This window comes from Galeopterus variegatus, unplaced genomic scaffold (assembly GCF_000696425.1).
Source record: "Galeopterus variegatus unplaced genomic scaffold, G_variegatus-3.0.2 Scaffold2119, whole genome shotgun sequence".
In the NCBI taxonomy this organism is placed as follows: domain Eukaryota; kingdom Metazoa; phylum Chordata; class Mammalia; order Dermoptera; family Cynocephalidae; genus Galeopterus; species Galeopterus variegatus.
In genome coordinates, this window is record NW_007728230.1 from 315,162 (window position 1) to 331,996 (window position 16,835).

Sequence of the window (16,835 nt, forward strand, 5' to 3'; positions counted from 1 at the left end):
TCTTGGGGCGAAGATGGGGAGGGGGGGGGGGGGGAGGTTGGGGATAATTGGGTGGGGGAAACGTGGCACAAAAAAATAAAATAAAAGTAATCATCACACAGTCTCACACACTAAGCACTAGATCATGAAGTTCTAGAAAATGGGATTTTGTCCATATTTTATTCATCTGAATACTCTCGTGCTTTGCACAATGCCCAACTACGGAAGGTACTCGATCGACTCTTGGGCGCTGCCTGGAATTGAGTTCCTCAACTAAATAGCTTTTGTAGTTGCTTTCCCAGTTAATTAATGCATCTGACTTTTGCCTGGATGGACGTAAACCAGAGCCATGTTGTCCCAGGCTCAGGGACTCTGGCCCATTTCACTTTGGAGCAGGAAGAATGGCATTTGCCCATCTGCCAGCGCCATGAGAATCAGTAGGGAGTGGCCAAGGCTGGGACTCTTTCCCTTTGAGAGATTCTGCTTCTCCTCTTCCTACACTGGACGTGTGCCCACAGGACAAATACGTCACTAAAACTAGGCATAAAATAAAGTATTTGTATTTCAAAGGAAGTTGGAGAGAAACTGAGAAAAATGGACCTCTAATGCTGGGGTGTCAGGCGAGGTGGCCCTAGAACAGGTGTCCATGTAGCACATCTCGGGTCCACCCCATACATAAAGGCAGAAAAGGTTCTGATGGCCACAGCACCGTGTGGCAGGGACAGAAGAGGCCAGGTGTCATGCTTACCCTGTGTGGCCCAGGTACCCACCACAGCTCGTGGCAGCTGAGAGCTGGTGGTGACATTGCACCCCCGGTCATGCAGGTGGTGCAGCGTCTCAGTTTTAAGTTCGTTGTCTCTATGACTACAGTGGGGTCATGACTTCTACCCAAGTGACTGGTATTTTTATGCACTGTGATTGTATAAGTTAAATCTGAGTGACAATATAGAGACAGCCTCTAGCATGTTGGGAGATGGCTGTAAAAAGTCTACCAAATTATATTTCTCAAAAACTGAACTATATGTCACAACATCTCCAAAACTGAATATGCACTGAAGCTGACTTGGATGATATAAAATTCTGATATTTGTAAGGTACTGAGTTCCTGAAAATATAAAATCCTGAACACTTATTGAAATTCTTATTAAATTCTACCTCTTAATAGGAAGTTGGTTCTTTAAATAAAAAAGTGACACTGGGCACAGCACAGAATTTTACTGAATGAATTTTGAGCAGGGTCAGGCAAAAATGTGAAATTAAATTATACTGGCAAATTTTGATGCCAGATTCCCTCTAAAAATGTCTTTTTTGTGTGGATCTCTCTCAGCAAAAGCAAGGATTGAAAGAAGTCACCTTTTGCTGAATACACGCGTTCTCCACAAATAAAAACACGCATGACAAAGGCCACCTTCTCCCACTTGCCAGCTTCACACAGCGCTTTGTGGTACAAAGTCCAGGACGAAAAGGAAGCCGTGACCGAGGAATCAAATGTGGGAACACAAGCAAGACTGATAGCCCTCAGAAAATGTCCCCTTCAAAAAAAAAACCCTCCACATAGCCATGCCCACCAGCACAGTCCCTGCAGCAGGTGACCAGCGGGCATGCGGGGGGAGTGGCCTCAGACCTCGGCTTCAGGGCCACAGAGGTTGAATAGCAGACACCGGTCAGGCATCGTTTCCATGCTGAGCACCTGGCTGGGTGACTTAACTACATGGTTCTGCTCTCCCCAGCAACAACCTAGCAGGGAGGACACCTTTCCTATTTTACTGGGACTCAGAAGGAAAGTAGGACTCAGAAAGGTAGTCACCTACAATCACATGGCCACCGTTGATAAAGCTGGGCCTTGAACCCTGGCTTGCTGACTCTGTTACAGCGTTTTCCCCACATCAGGCAGAATGGGGCAAGTCCAGGCCCTGGGACACATCCCTCCCCCACCCATTTGCTAAGCATCAGTCTGGTCTTCCCAGCACATATGTTTAAATTCTAGAATGCCAAACCAGCTCCCTTTCCAGCTGCTCGAAAGGAAAGAGAGCCACGCTGCGGGTACACAGGCACAATGGAGCCTGGGCTGCACGAGCACTGCAGACACACCGGGCTCCAAGCCAGCATGGCATTTCCGAACGTTTCATGGCTGGAAGCACAGAGCAACAAACTTGTTCCACCGCATTCTCAGAACGTGGCATTCCCAACATTGAGGATCACCCTCCCTGACCTCCGAGGGCCCTCAGGAAGAAGGTGACCCCTGCAGTTCTCCCTCTTGAATTCGGACCTGTCACTATACCGAGGATGGTGACCGCTCCTGTGCTCCTTTGCTTCTGTCCTAGGTTTCACCTCCTGCTTTGAAGGGCCAGTGGGCACCACAGCATCCAGGGCCATGGGCAGGAGGGTTGTGCACATAGTGCCGGCATCCCAGGGCTCAGAAACCTCAAGTGCCCCATTGAAAGCAGATCCATTTCCGCTAATAGCTGGTGGATGTGCATTTTGAGCCCACAGGAACCCCAGGCACATTTCCAGCAAACAATGTGGCACACACAGGAATTCATCCGAACCCAGCAAAAATCACTTAGCTTAATAACGCTGCCCTGATTTAATTTTAACTTTTCATAAAGCCTGAGAGATGAGCAGGGTGTGCTTGGTGTTTTATAGATTACTGATGAGACTGGGCTCACATCTGGCTGTTTTATCTCTTTTTTTTACAAGTTGCAAAAAGAAGGGGGTTAGGAAAGGAAGTTGATGAATAATTAAGAGCAGGGCAACACCTGCAAAATGTGCAACCGAAATGCAGGGTGAGTGTTGCTTCTCCGGGTGTGTGAGTAGCTGGCAGCACTGGGGAGTCCAGTGCTGTGGATGTGGGTATCCAACAGGAAGGCAGCACACTCAGAAGCATGCACACACACATGTCTACACGTACAGAGAGCGCACACGTGGAGGAACAGTATTGTCCTTTCCCGCTGGTCTGCATTCAGGCAGCACCTTCAGGGCATAGTAAGAGAGTCAGATCATATGACTCCCTTGCTCAGGACTGCCCCTGGGCTTCTCCTTCCATTCAGAGTAAAACCCAGCCCCCTGCATGACCTGTCCCCTCCACCTTCCTCGCTTTTTTGTCCGGTCACCCCTTGCTCTATCCATGCTCCTCAGCTCCTGCCACACCGGCCCCCGTCCTTTCCCCTTCTCAACCGTGTTGTGGCACTCCCCCACAACCTTACAGCCTCTGTTCAAATGCCACCTAACCGGGGCACGTAGGATTCCAAGACTGTCCGGCCACTATCCCCAGCATTCCCCCTCCCTCCCACCCTGTAGTGCTCCCCCACTCTGCACTTATCCTCTTATGAAACACTGCAGACTTTGCCCACTTATTTTTCTTGCTGTTTGTCCCCACCAGGCAGACTGTAAGTTCCATGAGGACAGGGATTACTGTCCTCAGCTGTACCCCAGAGGCTAGAACAAATGTATTAACAAATGTTACCAATATACTTATTGAATAAGGAATGAACAAATGATTTCTCTAATTTGCAAGTGTATTTATATGAAAAAATAACCCCATTTAGGTTTACATTTATAAATGTCCTGTTTTCAAAATAATAAAGTTGGACAAAATCAAGAGGGCCATGGGATATCAGGTAACCTGTGGGCAAAAGGCTGTGTGGGCCCCGGCAGGCTGGAGACCTGCAGGACGTAAGGACAAGTTGTCCTCTGTGTGCCTGCAGTTCTGAGTGGCTCCAGGAGCCCCTGCAGGAGCAACTGAGCTCTGCCACAGCACCACAGCAAAGGAGCCAAACCTGGCACGCTCCTGCCCTGCACGGCCCGAGGTCTACCCCAGGAGTTTCTCAGCACACAGCACCTCCCTGCCCCAGGACCAGGCTCCAGAGAGCCCACTCATCACAGGTGCCTCACTGGCCATCAGCGGGGGCTCAGGGGGAGCCAAGACAAGGCGGCAGAAGGCAAGAAAGTGACTAGGCTAGAATTATCAAGGCAGAAGAGAGTCCAGCATCGTCTGAGCCGTGCACCCCCTTACTCCCATCTTGCAGTTTCTGGTGCTGACCGGGTGAGCTCAAAGGCTCATGCTAACAAGCCTTTGGGAAATGCTTGCCCATTCCTCTCATTGCCATGACTGCCACCAAAGGCAGGCACGCCAGGCAGCCTCCCTGACTCAGGCTGCTTGTCCAATCCATTCTGCACACCTGTGCCAGGCCAGCACGCTCACGGAACTTCCCTGTTGGACATCTGCAGTATCACCTGTCACGCCACACTGACCTCAGTACTGCAGGGACGGGCTCTGCTCGGCCTGCCAGGACGCCTCCAGCTGGGCTCACCGGTTCACACGCCGTTCTGCATTCTCTCACCTCCACCCGCGTAGGTGCGGGCCACTCCCTCTACTGGAAGGCCCTCCCTTTTGCTGTATGGGTGCTAGTCATGGCCCCAGAAGACCCAGCCCAACCTTCACCTTCATCAAGAAAGTTTACCCCTTATGAAACCTCACATTTGGCCTGTATAACATCACTGTATAATATAATGTGCTGTTAGTTGAGGATATATAAGCTCCCCAATTTACCAACTGACCAGTGCCTATCTCCCTTATACTGATATCTAAGAGATTTTTTTTTTTTTTTTTTTTTGCCCATGAGAAAAAAGCATAAAACTGGTCTTCAGTGTCTGATGGCCTGTACTTAAACCTCCAGCCAGCCACTTACCCTGTCTGAATTTGGCTGAACTACTTAACTTTTCTCAGTCTTAATTTCATTCTCTGTAAAAGAACAAACTACGTACCTCACAAGGTTATCATAAGGACAAAATGAGGTCATCCCAAAGCTCTATTAGGGTAAGTATTTTACTTTATTCACGCTGGTGCCCAGGACAGCAGCTGATACATGGTCCCCTCAGGAATGAGAAAATGTAAGTAAATACTGGGCATGAAACTCCCTGTGCAGTGACTGCATGTGGTCGATCATCAGAAACCAGCTATGACTGACAGGCTTGTTCTTCGGCAAACTGGAGAATACTTGTGACCACTCTGTGACAGCGTCTCTGCACACCCAACAGCCACCAGCAGGGCACCTCCCAGCTTCTCTCCTTCTGCCCTCGTCTGTCTTTCATCCCCATCAGTCTCCACATGTTGGTGCTCAGGACACACCACCCCAAAATAAGACCAGATATGCCACCCCAAATATACTTCTTTGGCATAATTCGAGCTGATTATTCTGAGAAACTGCAGACACAGGAGCAGCTCTGAAACGCTGTCCTTTGGTAAGAGAAGTTTACATCTATAAAAGTATCTGTACCAGGAAGAGGGCTGCTCCAGACAACGTCCACTGCCTGGGGGACTTTGTGTCTGCACCGCAGGACAGCCATTGTCCACCCACATTTCCTCCCTTGCCCTCCATAAACGTGTGGCCACCACCCCAGAAGCCCCGGGCCCTCTTCCTTCGTACAGCTCCAGATGCTGCAAGCTTCCATCTTCTGACCCTTCCCTAAGTCTCATGCTTTGTGGAACTCCCATGCATATGCACGTAATTAAAATAGTTTTTCTTCTGTCAGTCTGTCCTATGTCAATTAATTTGTAGTCCAGCCAAGGAAATGGGGAGGGTGGAGGGAAGCCATTTTTCTCTTCCCTACGCACACAACATAAAAATTAAGAGGTCTGGTTAATTCTAGAAGGGAAGATTACTCTTCCCTGGAAATTAATTATTTAATTCATTTGCATCTTTCTCATGCTGCTAAAGCCCTCTGTACCGTTCTTTCCTTACATGCCATATGTCCTGCTCCAAGGCTAAGAATGGATTTGGAGGGCCACAGAACATTTCTGGCACAAATTTGTCCCTCAAACACCTGGCACAAATAGAGGTTGAAAAATATAATTGTTGAGTAACTAGATGAGAGGGCCTATTGGTTAAATAAAGCTGTTTTTACAACTGTGGACTTTAAAAAATCATGGCAGAAATGGATCTGGATTGCGGTCTTGCAACTAAGGCAGAGATTTCCTTTCCAGCCTAAGGAAGAGAATGCTGGGAGCCGCCACCATCTCAAGAGCCACCTCTCCGAGGAGGGGCTGCCGTTTCCTGGGCCATCTGTGTAGCTGTCAGGGAGCACTTAAGTCACACTTCCCTCTTCACCAGCTCCCCTACTTGTAAAGCAAGCTCTGTGACCTCTCTTTTGACCTTACGAGGAGGTCGGTTGATAAATGAGACAGTTCACTTGGAACAGTCTCCATCCCCAAGGGAAAAGGGCTACTCAGAGCAAGTGTCCAGTGTCCGTTCATTCAGGTGAAGATGGAGCTTGTACCTTACCGCTCCACAGAGATGCCAGGCAAGAATTTGTTTCATAAGAGTTGCTACAACATGTGCTTAAGGGTGCTATTACGGCAGGTAAAGAGGACAAAAAAGAATTTCTCCTTGAAGTAGTTAAGTAAATTCTCCAAGGTCTAAGCCAGCACATGGCATTAGGAGAAAGCCTCCTGAAGTCACTGTCAGAAGACCTGCTGCACCAGATGAAGGTTGCACTAACCAGGACCTGGGCAAGGTCACACAGTGACATGCTCAGCACAACTACAACTGTTCTGCTGCCTACCTTGGTTAATGCGCAAACAGTCACAACATTTCTCTGCTATCTGTAAATGTCTTCTTAAAAGTTGTATTTTAAAAAGTATCTCTCTGAAATTTTACTGGTAACTGAAAGTATACACTAGGAATTTTTGGACCTGATCCAAATATTTTGAAGAGCATTCTTTGGTGTGATTTGGCACTCCATAAAACACTCTTCCTAACGTTCTCAAGTCTCAAAGGATTTAGAAGTTGTTTGTCCAGGCACATGAGGACAGGAGGAATATAATCCACTAATCAAGAGTGTTATAGAGACGGTATTAACAGCAGCCCCACTTCCTGTACACGGATTTCAGAAAATTACTATCCCTCCATTGAGGGCAGTATGTAATACACAAGCTATTATTTCGATGGCACATTTTTAGCAGCCTCTATGGACAAGTGAAGTTTGCTTGTGTGATAAAATTAATTCAATAAAAAAATTAAAGGGAAAAAAAAGGAGAAGGAATTTCTTGCAGCTCCTACCCCTTCTGCGCGGTACAAACAGATTCTGAAGATCCCTTCCCACCTTTCGTCCCACCGTTCCCTTCCCATTTTGCAGAACCAACATGCTTTCACTCTCTTTTCCGCACCAGACCCTCTCCCCCACCGGTCTCTCCCCACTCTCGAGTACAAAGGGCTGGGAAGAAAATGGACACAGTGAAGGGGAACTGGGAATACCAGAGGAAAGACCCCTAAATTTCTCCCACGTTTTATCCAGTAATATCAAAAGCACTAAGTCGCCATACACAGGGAATTCCTAAGACCACCACTGAGCTGCAGAGAAGGTTGGGGAGGAAGGAAGCAAGGGGGTGGTGGAGGAAAAGAGGGAAAAAAAGATTCCTGAGCAGGACACAGGGCAATGAACAGACCCACTGCAGGAGTGAATAAGACCCCCAACAGCCCTGGACAATGCTGAGCTGTGGACGCATCCATCCCTGACACCCGCCTGGTCTCTTCTGGTACTTTTCTTCCTCTGCAGTGGCAGCCTGCCACTCCAGAGTGCAGCTCAGATCCCACATGCTCTTTCCTCCCCCATAAAAATGTGCTCTCAGGAAAAAATCTGATAAACGACTTCCCGATGAGTCTAAAATGATGATAAGGACTCATGAGTTACCACTCCTAAATATACTGGTCTTCAGCTCAAAAGAAAGCCTCATGTGAAAGGTATTCATCTCAAATTCTGGACTTTCAGGGGACAACATGTGACATGATTTCGGTATTTGAAATCAGGGCCAACTTTGGCAAGTGCTGGGAGTTGCTGGGGCTGCAGCAGCTGTTAGCCCCTGGGAGCGGCTTCTACATGGCAGCAGAGGGCAACTCCCAAGACCTTCCAAATGGCACTGGTTGAGAAGCTGCCTGTGCAGCCTCTGCACTCCCACAGCCCCACGTGCTCCTGCGTGCACATCACCACGCGCACACACACTCAGCAGGGAGCCAGAGTGGGGCAGGAAAGGCACCCCATGGCAAGCAACTCTGCAGGTGTGCCCCACAGGCACTGTCCAGAGCTCGCCAGCTTGAGCACAGGGAGGCTCCAAGTGCCAGTGGAAACATCTTTCCTTCAGACACAAGTCATGTCACAGTACCCAGCTGTTGCTAGGTAACAGCGGCTCCCTCCCTCCATGTCTCCTGGTGCCCAGGCCCCCCACCGTGGAGAAGGGGAGTACACAGGCTGCAAACACCTCCATACCTCCAGTGTGCTCTCGAAGCGGCACGCTGGGGGCAGCACCTGTCCCCTCTGCCTGGTGAGCCGGGTGAGGGGTGGTCCTGGAGGGGTGGGGGGAGTGCTAAGGGCAGCAGTCCCTCCAGCAGTCCCTCTCTCCACACCCCTTCAGGGGAGGTCTGCAGCAGACATCAGTAAAATTATCAGACAATTGTCAGAGAAGTAGAATTGAATTTGGGGAGAGGGGTGATGCCACTGGGGTGGGGGTGAGGAGGAACAAAAGGGATTTTGCTTGTTTTCAGTATTTGTTAGCTGTTTTAGAATTTAAAGGAGAGCTTGCTGTTTCCTGCAGCTTTTAACAAAGCACAAACCACTACAGCAATCAGCAGGGGCTGGCCAGCCAACTCTCTGTGGACCTGCACAGCAGAAATCCTGGCCTCCAGGATTTTAAATAATCAGGGCTTGTCAGTACCAATAAGCCTCAGTCTCTGAAGCCCCAAGAGGTTAAAAAAGAACCTCCATGCAAGGTGACAAAGAGATGTAGATGAAGAATCCTCCAAGAACAAAGGGGCAGCCAAGGCTCAGAGAGATGTGTCATCCTCGCCTATCTGAGAAACCCAGCGCCCCTGACTGGCAACCAAGCCCCAGATCAGCCTTCCTGGGATGCATCAGCACATGTGCACAGAAAAGATAATGTTAATGTCGCTCCTTATTTGTTTTCCATCTATAAAAATGCCCACTTACCAGGATTTAATGGCTCTCAGAAATAAAGCTATTTTGAAACACCATCCACGATGCACATGAACCACTGAAAGCTGTTGCTGTGGCCCTTCGCTGTCGCTGGGTGGACAACTGGACATCAACACCCGCCCTGCCTGATGGCCCAGCTCAGTGCAGGGGCTCCCTGACTTAGCCCAGGACGTCCGCCCCTGCCTTTGCTTAGGGGAGTGGCGGACCCCAGTGTGGTGCCAAGACCCTGGATGGGCCAACTCCCTCACTTTGTGGAGAAGTCCCCGTGGCCCTTCTAGACAGAATGTTTTGTCCTGCAGAGGTTGTTTCCTCAGTCTCCAGCCTCTAATGGTAAAGGAAGACCACAACACAGAGACTGCCACCACCCTGCCATCAGGAGATCCAGATATACAAAATCTGGCCAAGAAAGGTCCCCTAACAGAGCAGTCCCAGAAGGTCTTAACTAGTTTGGCTTCATCAGGAGTTAGGAAATGTGACCTTGTAGAGACCATCAGTCCTCCTCACTGTCCTCCGCTTTTGTGGTTGTTGACAACATAAATTCCACTTTGGCATCCTGAGAGCGTCACCCTGGGACACAGGTGAGAAGGAGAAGGTGGTTAGCATTAACCGCGCAAGCCAGGCTTCCGCGACTGTGTCTAACTCTCCCCACAAACCTACCGCTCCTCTTTCAGGTTAGGAAAAGGTGCAGACCGTGGCCCCACAGCACAGGAGCTGCCTGTTCCCCCACCAAGGTCTTTCCTCCAGGAGTGCCCGCACACACGCCTGTCACTCCCTTGCCTTTCTGCAACCTCAGCCCCACATGCTACCCCTCCTAGGACACTCGGACCTTGGCAGCATCTCAGATTTCCCCAGTCACAGCACAGGAGCTGCCTGTTCCCCCACCAAGGTCTTTCCTCCAGGAGTGCCCGCACACACGCCTGTCACTCCCTTGCCTTTCTGCAACCTCGGCCCCACATGCTACCCCTCCTAGGACACTCGGACCTTGGCAGCATCTCAGATTTCCCCAGTCCTGGGAATCCCACACTAGGAGGCTTCCTAGACCCTCCCCTTGCCAGCCTGGCCAAAGACCCTCCTTCCCCCTCTCTCCCTTCATCCATACAAGGGGACGGTCTCACCTCTCCTAGAGGCAGTAATGTCGGTGCAGTTAAGGGCATGGATCATGAAGCCAAATGCCCAGACCTAGACCTGATTATGTGAGATTTTGGCAGCTGTGCCTGAGTTTCCCTCCCATACAGGACGAAGGTATAACAGTTCCTACCTCACAGGGGGTAGGAAGTGAAGAAAGCACCTAGCTGTCGATAAACATCATCATGATCATCACAGCGTAGCTGTAAAAATAAGTCACCAGGTGGGGAAAGGCACCAACGCCCTCCACTAGCAGTCCACGAGCCCTAGTCTGGGTCATCTTCACTTCTTGCCTGGACTTCTTTTTTTTTTTTTTTTTGTCTTTTTTTTTCGTGACCGGCAACGGATCGCAACCCTCAGTGTTGCGCCCGTACGGGACCGAGACCAGCAACGGGATCGCAACCCTCGGTGTTGCCCCCGCTCCTCGCTCAGCCAGTGAGCGGCCGGTCTGTATGTGGGATCCGAACCCTCAGCGGGAGCACCGCCGCGCTTCCCAAGCGGCGCACTGTAGCAGTGCGCCACCAGGCCGGCCCTTGCCTGGACTTCTGTAAAAAACCTTTAGTCTCAAAGACTCCAGAATCCCACCTCTCCAACCCCTCTTTTACAACACTCTAGGGACCCAGTCATTAATTTATGTCAATCTTCGCAAAAATCTTTAACATCTACCTGGTGCTTATTGGACGAAGTCCAAACTCCTTGCCAAGGCCGACGGGCCCCTCACAACTGGGCCCTGCCTGCACGGGTTCCCCTCCTGCCACCCTGCTCCCTTCTGCCTGGAACACCTTCCCATTCCGCCCGCCAGAACCAGTCCACACCTTCTCCACACTCAACCTCCATCTCCTCTAGGGGCCCCGCCAGTCCAGGGGCACTGACCTCTTTCTCTTCCAGGACCCAACTGCGCCTGCCCCTGTGTGCGCACCTGCCTCTTCCTGGAGACTACGTGTTGAAGGTGAGCAGGGGGCCGGGCCTCCTGACACGGGGGCTGGCCCTGAGCAGATGTTCTGTGGGTGCCTGTGGAGTAAAGAGTTGCCTCCTGCAGCGACTTCAACATACGAAGGCTCTCTGTCAGTAAATTCTCATCACTGGTACAACCCCACTGGGAATATTTCAGCCTAGTAGCCTGGTCTTAGCCTGGGTGTGCTTCAGCCAAATCTCTCTACGAAGCAGAATTCTGACCAAGAAGTCTGGGGTCATATGCAAAGCCAGACACACCCTGCCTCTCCTCCCCACCCCACTCATCTCCTCAGAACCCAAAAGGAACATTTAATTTTTAACAGCACTCACACTGATGCCAACCAATTATCACCAGTTCATCATCTTCATTAGGTGTGATAATGACGGGAAGAGGAAGGGTTAGGGAAAGACTTTCCCAACGAAACAGTCTGTGCCTATATCAAGTGTTGTGGTTGGTCGCCCCAGATCAAATCCCTGGACATCCATCGCAGGACCTCCAGATGGTGTCACAGAAGCAAACATCCCCATCCAAGACACAGCCAGACACAAAGATCTGACCTAAATGACCATCCTGAAATTAGCTGATGTCTGCCCACTGCAGGAATTCTCTGCAGCCATAACAGCCCCTGAAATGCGATGCATCTGTCCGTTATCATGCCTGAGTCCCTAAGGAGGCAGAGCCAGCCATGCAGCAAACCTTCCCTGGGTAGCATCCAGCCCCGTGAGGACCAGTTCACAAGCTTCCCCCGCCAGCGGCCCGCTCATGGCCTCCCCCAGCTCTGGTCCAGCAACTCCACCCTTCCAGTCGTTCAGGCCAAAATCTCTGCAGTCATTCTCAATTCCTCGCCTTCTCCCATACATCACAAATAAAATTCAATATGCAGGCAGAATCTGACCACCTGCCATCCCCCGACGCTGGCCCAGGACACCTGGATTCCTGAGAAGCCTCTTCGTGATGGGGCTCCTGCCTCCGCATCCCTCCTTCAGCCTGTTCTGAACACAGCATCCACGGTGCTTCTTTGAAAAAGCAAATCGTATCAGATCACTCTTCTGCTCAAAATCCTTTGATGGCTTCTCGTCTCCCTCGGGACTTAAAATGACTGGCAAGGCCCTATGTGACTGTCCCCTTACTTCTCCTCCTTCATGCCCTACTGCTCTCCCCCTTTCTCACTCTCCCACAACACTGGCCTCGTCACTCCTTGAACAGGTCAGACATGCTTGCACCTCAGGGCCTTTGCACAAGTCTTTGCACAGATGTCACCCTCCTCTCCTATTTAAAGACAGCCCAGTTTATTTTTTTATTTATTTATTTTTTTCCTTTTTTTGTCTTTTTTCGTGACCGGCAACGGATCGCAACCCTCAGTGTCGTGCCCGTACCGGACCAGGACCGGCAACGGGATCGCAACCCTCGGCGTTGCGCCCGCACCTCGCTCAGCCAGTGAGCGGCCGGTCTGTATGTGGGATCCGAACCCTAGGCAGGAGCGCCGCCGCGCTCCCAAGCGGCACACTGTAGCAGTGCGCCACCGGGCCGGCCCTAAAGACAGCCCAGTTTAAAGTTGCAACCTAAGTCCACTCCCTCACCTCAGCACTCCCAACCCCATTCTCTTGCTCTCCTTTTCTCCCCCGCAACAGTTTCCACCCTCTGGCATTTTATATAGTTTACGTATGTGTTACATCTACTACGTATAATCTGCTTTCCCTGGCTGGATGCATGCTCCATGAGAGTGGAAGTATCCAATGTGGTCACTGATTTGTCCAAAGTACAGGGGATAGTGCCTGGTACACAGCAGGTGCCCAGTCAGTATTTTACTGGTAAGCAGAGAAAACAACGTAGAGCATGCATACAAATGACTGTGGGCACTTCTCGGAGCCAGGACAGGAGGGGAGAGAAGATAGGGACAGCTGGAATAGAGGACATGACGTTCAGCCAAACCTTGAAAGACGAGTAGGGTCTGCACCTGTGGAGTTGAGGGAAGGCACCAGGTGGAGGGAGCAGAGATCCTGTGGAGAGAGCGGAGCGGGGCCCCCAGGCGGGCAACGAGTGCGCAGGAGGTGGTGGAGCCGGGGCCCAAATGGCCAGGGAAAGCGCTCTGCAGACGGAAGCTGCTGGGGGCACTGAGAGGAGCTGGAGGTGGTGGTCTCCCTGCAGCCACTTCTGTTTTACAAAAACACGAATGGGGATTATTTTACAAAACACCATCATCAGCCTTCACAGACTGATGGCCAAGAGGGTGAGGCCACTCCACCCTGCCTGGCCTGCCCACCCCCAACCCCATCTCCTGAAGAGCAGGAAAGCCCGGCTCAAGGATCCATGTGCCTCACTTGCAGCTGCTCTGACCACGGGCTACCCCACGCTGTGCACCCCTGTCCTCTGGTCACCCGATGTGTGTTCTGTGTCCTCATCCAGACTTTCGGCAACTCGCGGGCAGGGCCAATCAGTGCTTGGGCCTTTTCTGTGTCCTGGGCTCAGTGTGAGCCCGAGCAAGGGTCCTGTGGCGCCTGTGCCCTGTCTCCCAGGGGCAGGCCTGGGCTGGCCCATCGCAGCATCCCATTACTACACCTGGCATGTCGTGTGAAGAAAGGAAACTCGTGAGGGGCAGGAGTTACACTCTGGGCTCACATGAAGACAGCAGGTACTGCATGTCAGCACACACTGAAGAGAGTGTGCGTTTGCTTGTTTTCTAACAAGAGGTCGTGACACTTACCAGACAGACCCCAGAGCAGGTATGAGTGTCACCTTAGCAGCTTCCTACCTTGCACATGGAAGGATCACCACCCCAGTCTTACCGTGGGGGGTCCCGGCCATGGCCAACTGTCCAGAGATGGGTGGTCCCTCGCTGTAAACCACTGCCTTTCCTGTGCTTCTCACCTGGGGTGACAGCTGCGGAAGTGCCGCTGCATGTTCGCTGTGGTGCCCTGCCCCCTACCCAGGGCCACAGAGCATGCCAGATTTAACACAATCTGTGAAGGTTACATTTCTGCACAGGGACAGGTTTTGGCTACTGAAGTTTTTGTTTAGTGGTTGTATCTAATCAGTGGGCCACAGCCCTGTCTAACCATCACTCTTGCTCTGAGCTGACTGGAGGGCCAAGGGGTGGCTCCAGACATGGCTCATCTAGACAAGGTGGCTGTGGCTGTGCTCAGAGCTCAGTGGAAGAAAATGTGCTCCCTTCCCGTTTTCCTGTTGGATCTCCCATCTGTGGCACATGGTGCTCCTGACATGTTGGCAGAGGGCAGCTAAAGCTGTAAGTGCACACGCACTGCTGGTCCTCTCTGCTGTACCTGTACCTGGCTCGGGAACAGACAACCCCCGCAGCACTGAAGGAGGGCATCAGGATGCCGGGGAAAAAGCTAAATCCTTACTCTTCGGTCAGGCCAGACTCTGCTCCCAGCCCATATAGTTCTAGTTCTCCCTACAGGAACTGGAGTTTCCTCCTAGGCAAACACAACTGGCCCTGTGGGTCCCTGTCCAAATGTCACCATCTGTGGTACACATGAAACCTCTGTCCAGGCATGTATGCCCCATGTAAACATACCCCTGGACCCCTCACCCCTGCCCAGCGCTACCCCTTCAGGGGGAATGGCTGTGGATATAAAGATGCGACTCTCTCAGAGGCACATGAAGGAGCATATAAGCTTACTGTTTCAACAAGAAAACAGGTTAGAAAGAAACAGTTCATGAGCCTGTGTCTGAAAAGAACTAGCCACAATACAGCACACTGGTGCTTACAGCCCATTAGATAAAAAGAAATGGATCAGCATGTGTGTTATGGGTTGAGTGTGTCCCCCAAAGTCCATTGTTAGAAATTTGTTCCCCACTGCAACAGCATTAAGAGGGTGGGAAGTACTTTTATGGTAATTTAAAGGTGATTAGATTGTGAGGACTGTGCCCTCATGAATGGATTGACCCATGGATGGTTTAATGGTGGTCATGGGCATGGTTCTGAGGGCTTTATAAGGACAGTGAGTGAGCAGGTTAGCTCTCTCTTGCTCGGCCATTCACCATGTGACACAGAAATGAACTAATACAACGTGTCTGAAAAGAACTGGATGTCAGTACAGCATATTAGTGCCTGCAGCACCCCACTGGCCATGAAAATACTGGTTACGTATTTATTACCTACAGGATTTCCAAGTCAGGGAGAGCAATGGGCAATCAGGCTAGTGCGTGTGTGTGGTGTGTGGTGTGTGGGGTCATTGTGGGCCATGGTGGACGTTGAGAGAATTGTCAGAGCCAGTGTTACAGCCCCAGGGCACCACGAGGCCAGGCTGGGAGCTGATGGGCAGCTGAGCTCGTCCCAGTGTTGCAACAAGGCTCCTCCTAGTGCTCCAGCGATGCTCCTCCAGCAGTGCTCCTTCTAGTGCTCCAGCGATGCTCCTCCAGCAATGCTCCTCTTAGTGCTCCAGCAATGCTCCTCCAGCAATGCTCCTCCTAGTGCTCCAGCGATGCTCCTCCAGCAGTGCTCCTTCTAGTGGTCCAGCGATGCTCCTCCAGCAGTGCTCCTCCTAGTGCTCCAGCGATGCTCCTCCAGCAATGCTCCTCCTAGTGCTCCAGCGATGCTCCTCCAGCAGTGCTCCTCCTAGTGCTCCAGCGATGCTCCTCCAGCAGTGCTCCTTCTAGTGCTCCAGCGATGCTCCTCCAGCAATGCTCCTCTTAGTGCTCCAGCAATGCTCCTCCAGCGATGCTCCTTGTAGTGCTCCAGGGATGCTCCTCCAGCGATGCTCCTCCAGCAATGCTCCTCTTAGTGCTCCAGCAATGCTCCTCCAGCAATGCTCCTCCTAGTGCTCCAGAGATGCTCCTCCAGCAGTGCTCCTCCAGCAATGCTACTCTTAGTGCTCCAGTGATGCTCCTCCAGCAATGTTCCTCCTAGTGCTCCAGTGATGCTCCTCCTAGTGCTCCAACGATGCTCCTTCAGCGATGCTCCTCCTAGTGCTCCAACGATGCTCCTCCAGCAATGCTCCTCCTAGTGCTCCAACGATGCTCCTCCAGCAATGCTCCTCCTAGTGCTCCAACAATGCTCCTCCAGTGATGCTCCTCCAGCAATGCTCCTCCAGCAATGCTACTTAGTGCTCCAGTGATGCTCCTCCAGTGATGCTCCTCCAGTGATGCTCCTCCAGTGATGCTTCTCCAGTGATGCTCCCCCAGCAGTGCTACTGCTAGTGCTCCAGCGATGCTCCTCCAGCGATGCTCCTCCAGTGAAGCTCCTCCTAGTGCTCCAGTGATGCTCCTCCAGTGAAGCTCCTCCTAGTGCTCCAGTGGTGCTCCTCCAGTGGTGCTACTGCTAGTGCTCCAGCGGTACTCCTCCAGCAGTGCTCCTCCTAGTGCTCCAGTGATGCTCCTCCAGTGATGCTCCTCCTAGTCCTCCAGTGATGCTCCTCCAGCGATGCTCCTCCAGCAGTGCTACTGCTAGTGCTCCAGCGGTGCTCCTCCAGCAGTGCTCGGGGCTGGTCAGGCCATTGATCGGCCTGCCTGTGCACAAGTCCAGCCAAGGCCAGAACCTCCCCAGGATGTTCCAAGCGGGTGCCACTGGGAAGGCTGAGTTAAGAGAGTTCTTGGTCTCTTGGAGGCCAAGATGTGAGTGGGAGAGAAGACAGACGTGCCATATCCTCAAAGATACAGCTAAACCACTAGACAAGTTGGCTGCTGGTCATTCTCCACCAGCTTCACAGCAGAGGACATGTCCCCCTGCCACAATGACTAAACATCAAAGGAAAGATAACAGAAATCTGAAAAATCAAGAAAGTACACCACCAAAGGGTAATAACTCTCAAGCTCTAGATCCTATAGA

At 51.5% G+C, this 16,835-nt stretch overlaps 1 protein-coding gene across 1 annotated transcript in view; it reads left to right on the plus strand.

Annotated features, from left to right (window-relative positions):
* LOC103596804 overlaps nucleotides 1–16,332 on the plus strand; it is a 43,631-nt gene extending 27,299 nt beyond the window's left edge. Inside the window, 3 exon segments of the mRNA XM_008580523.1 lie at nucleotides 10,981–11,041; nucleotides 15,520–15,629; nucleotides 16,179–16,332. Of these exon segments, the coding sequence (XP_008578745.1) occupies nucleotides 10,981–11,041; nucleotides 15,520–15,629; nucleotides 16,179–16,332 (325 nt within the window).
* The last annotated feature ends 503 nt before the right edge of the window (nucleotides 16,333–16,835 follow it).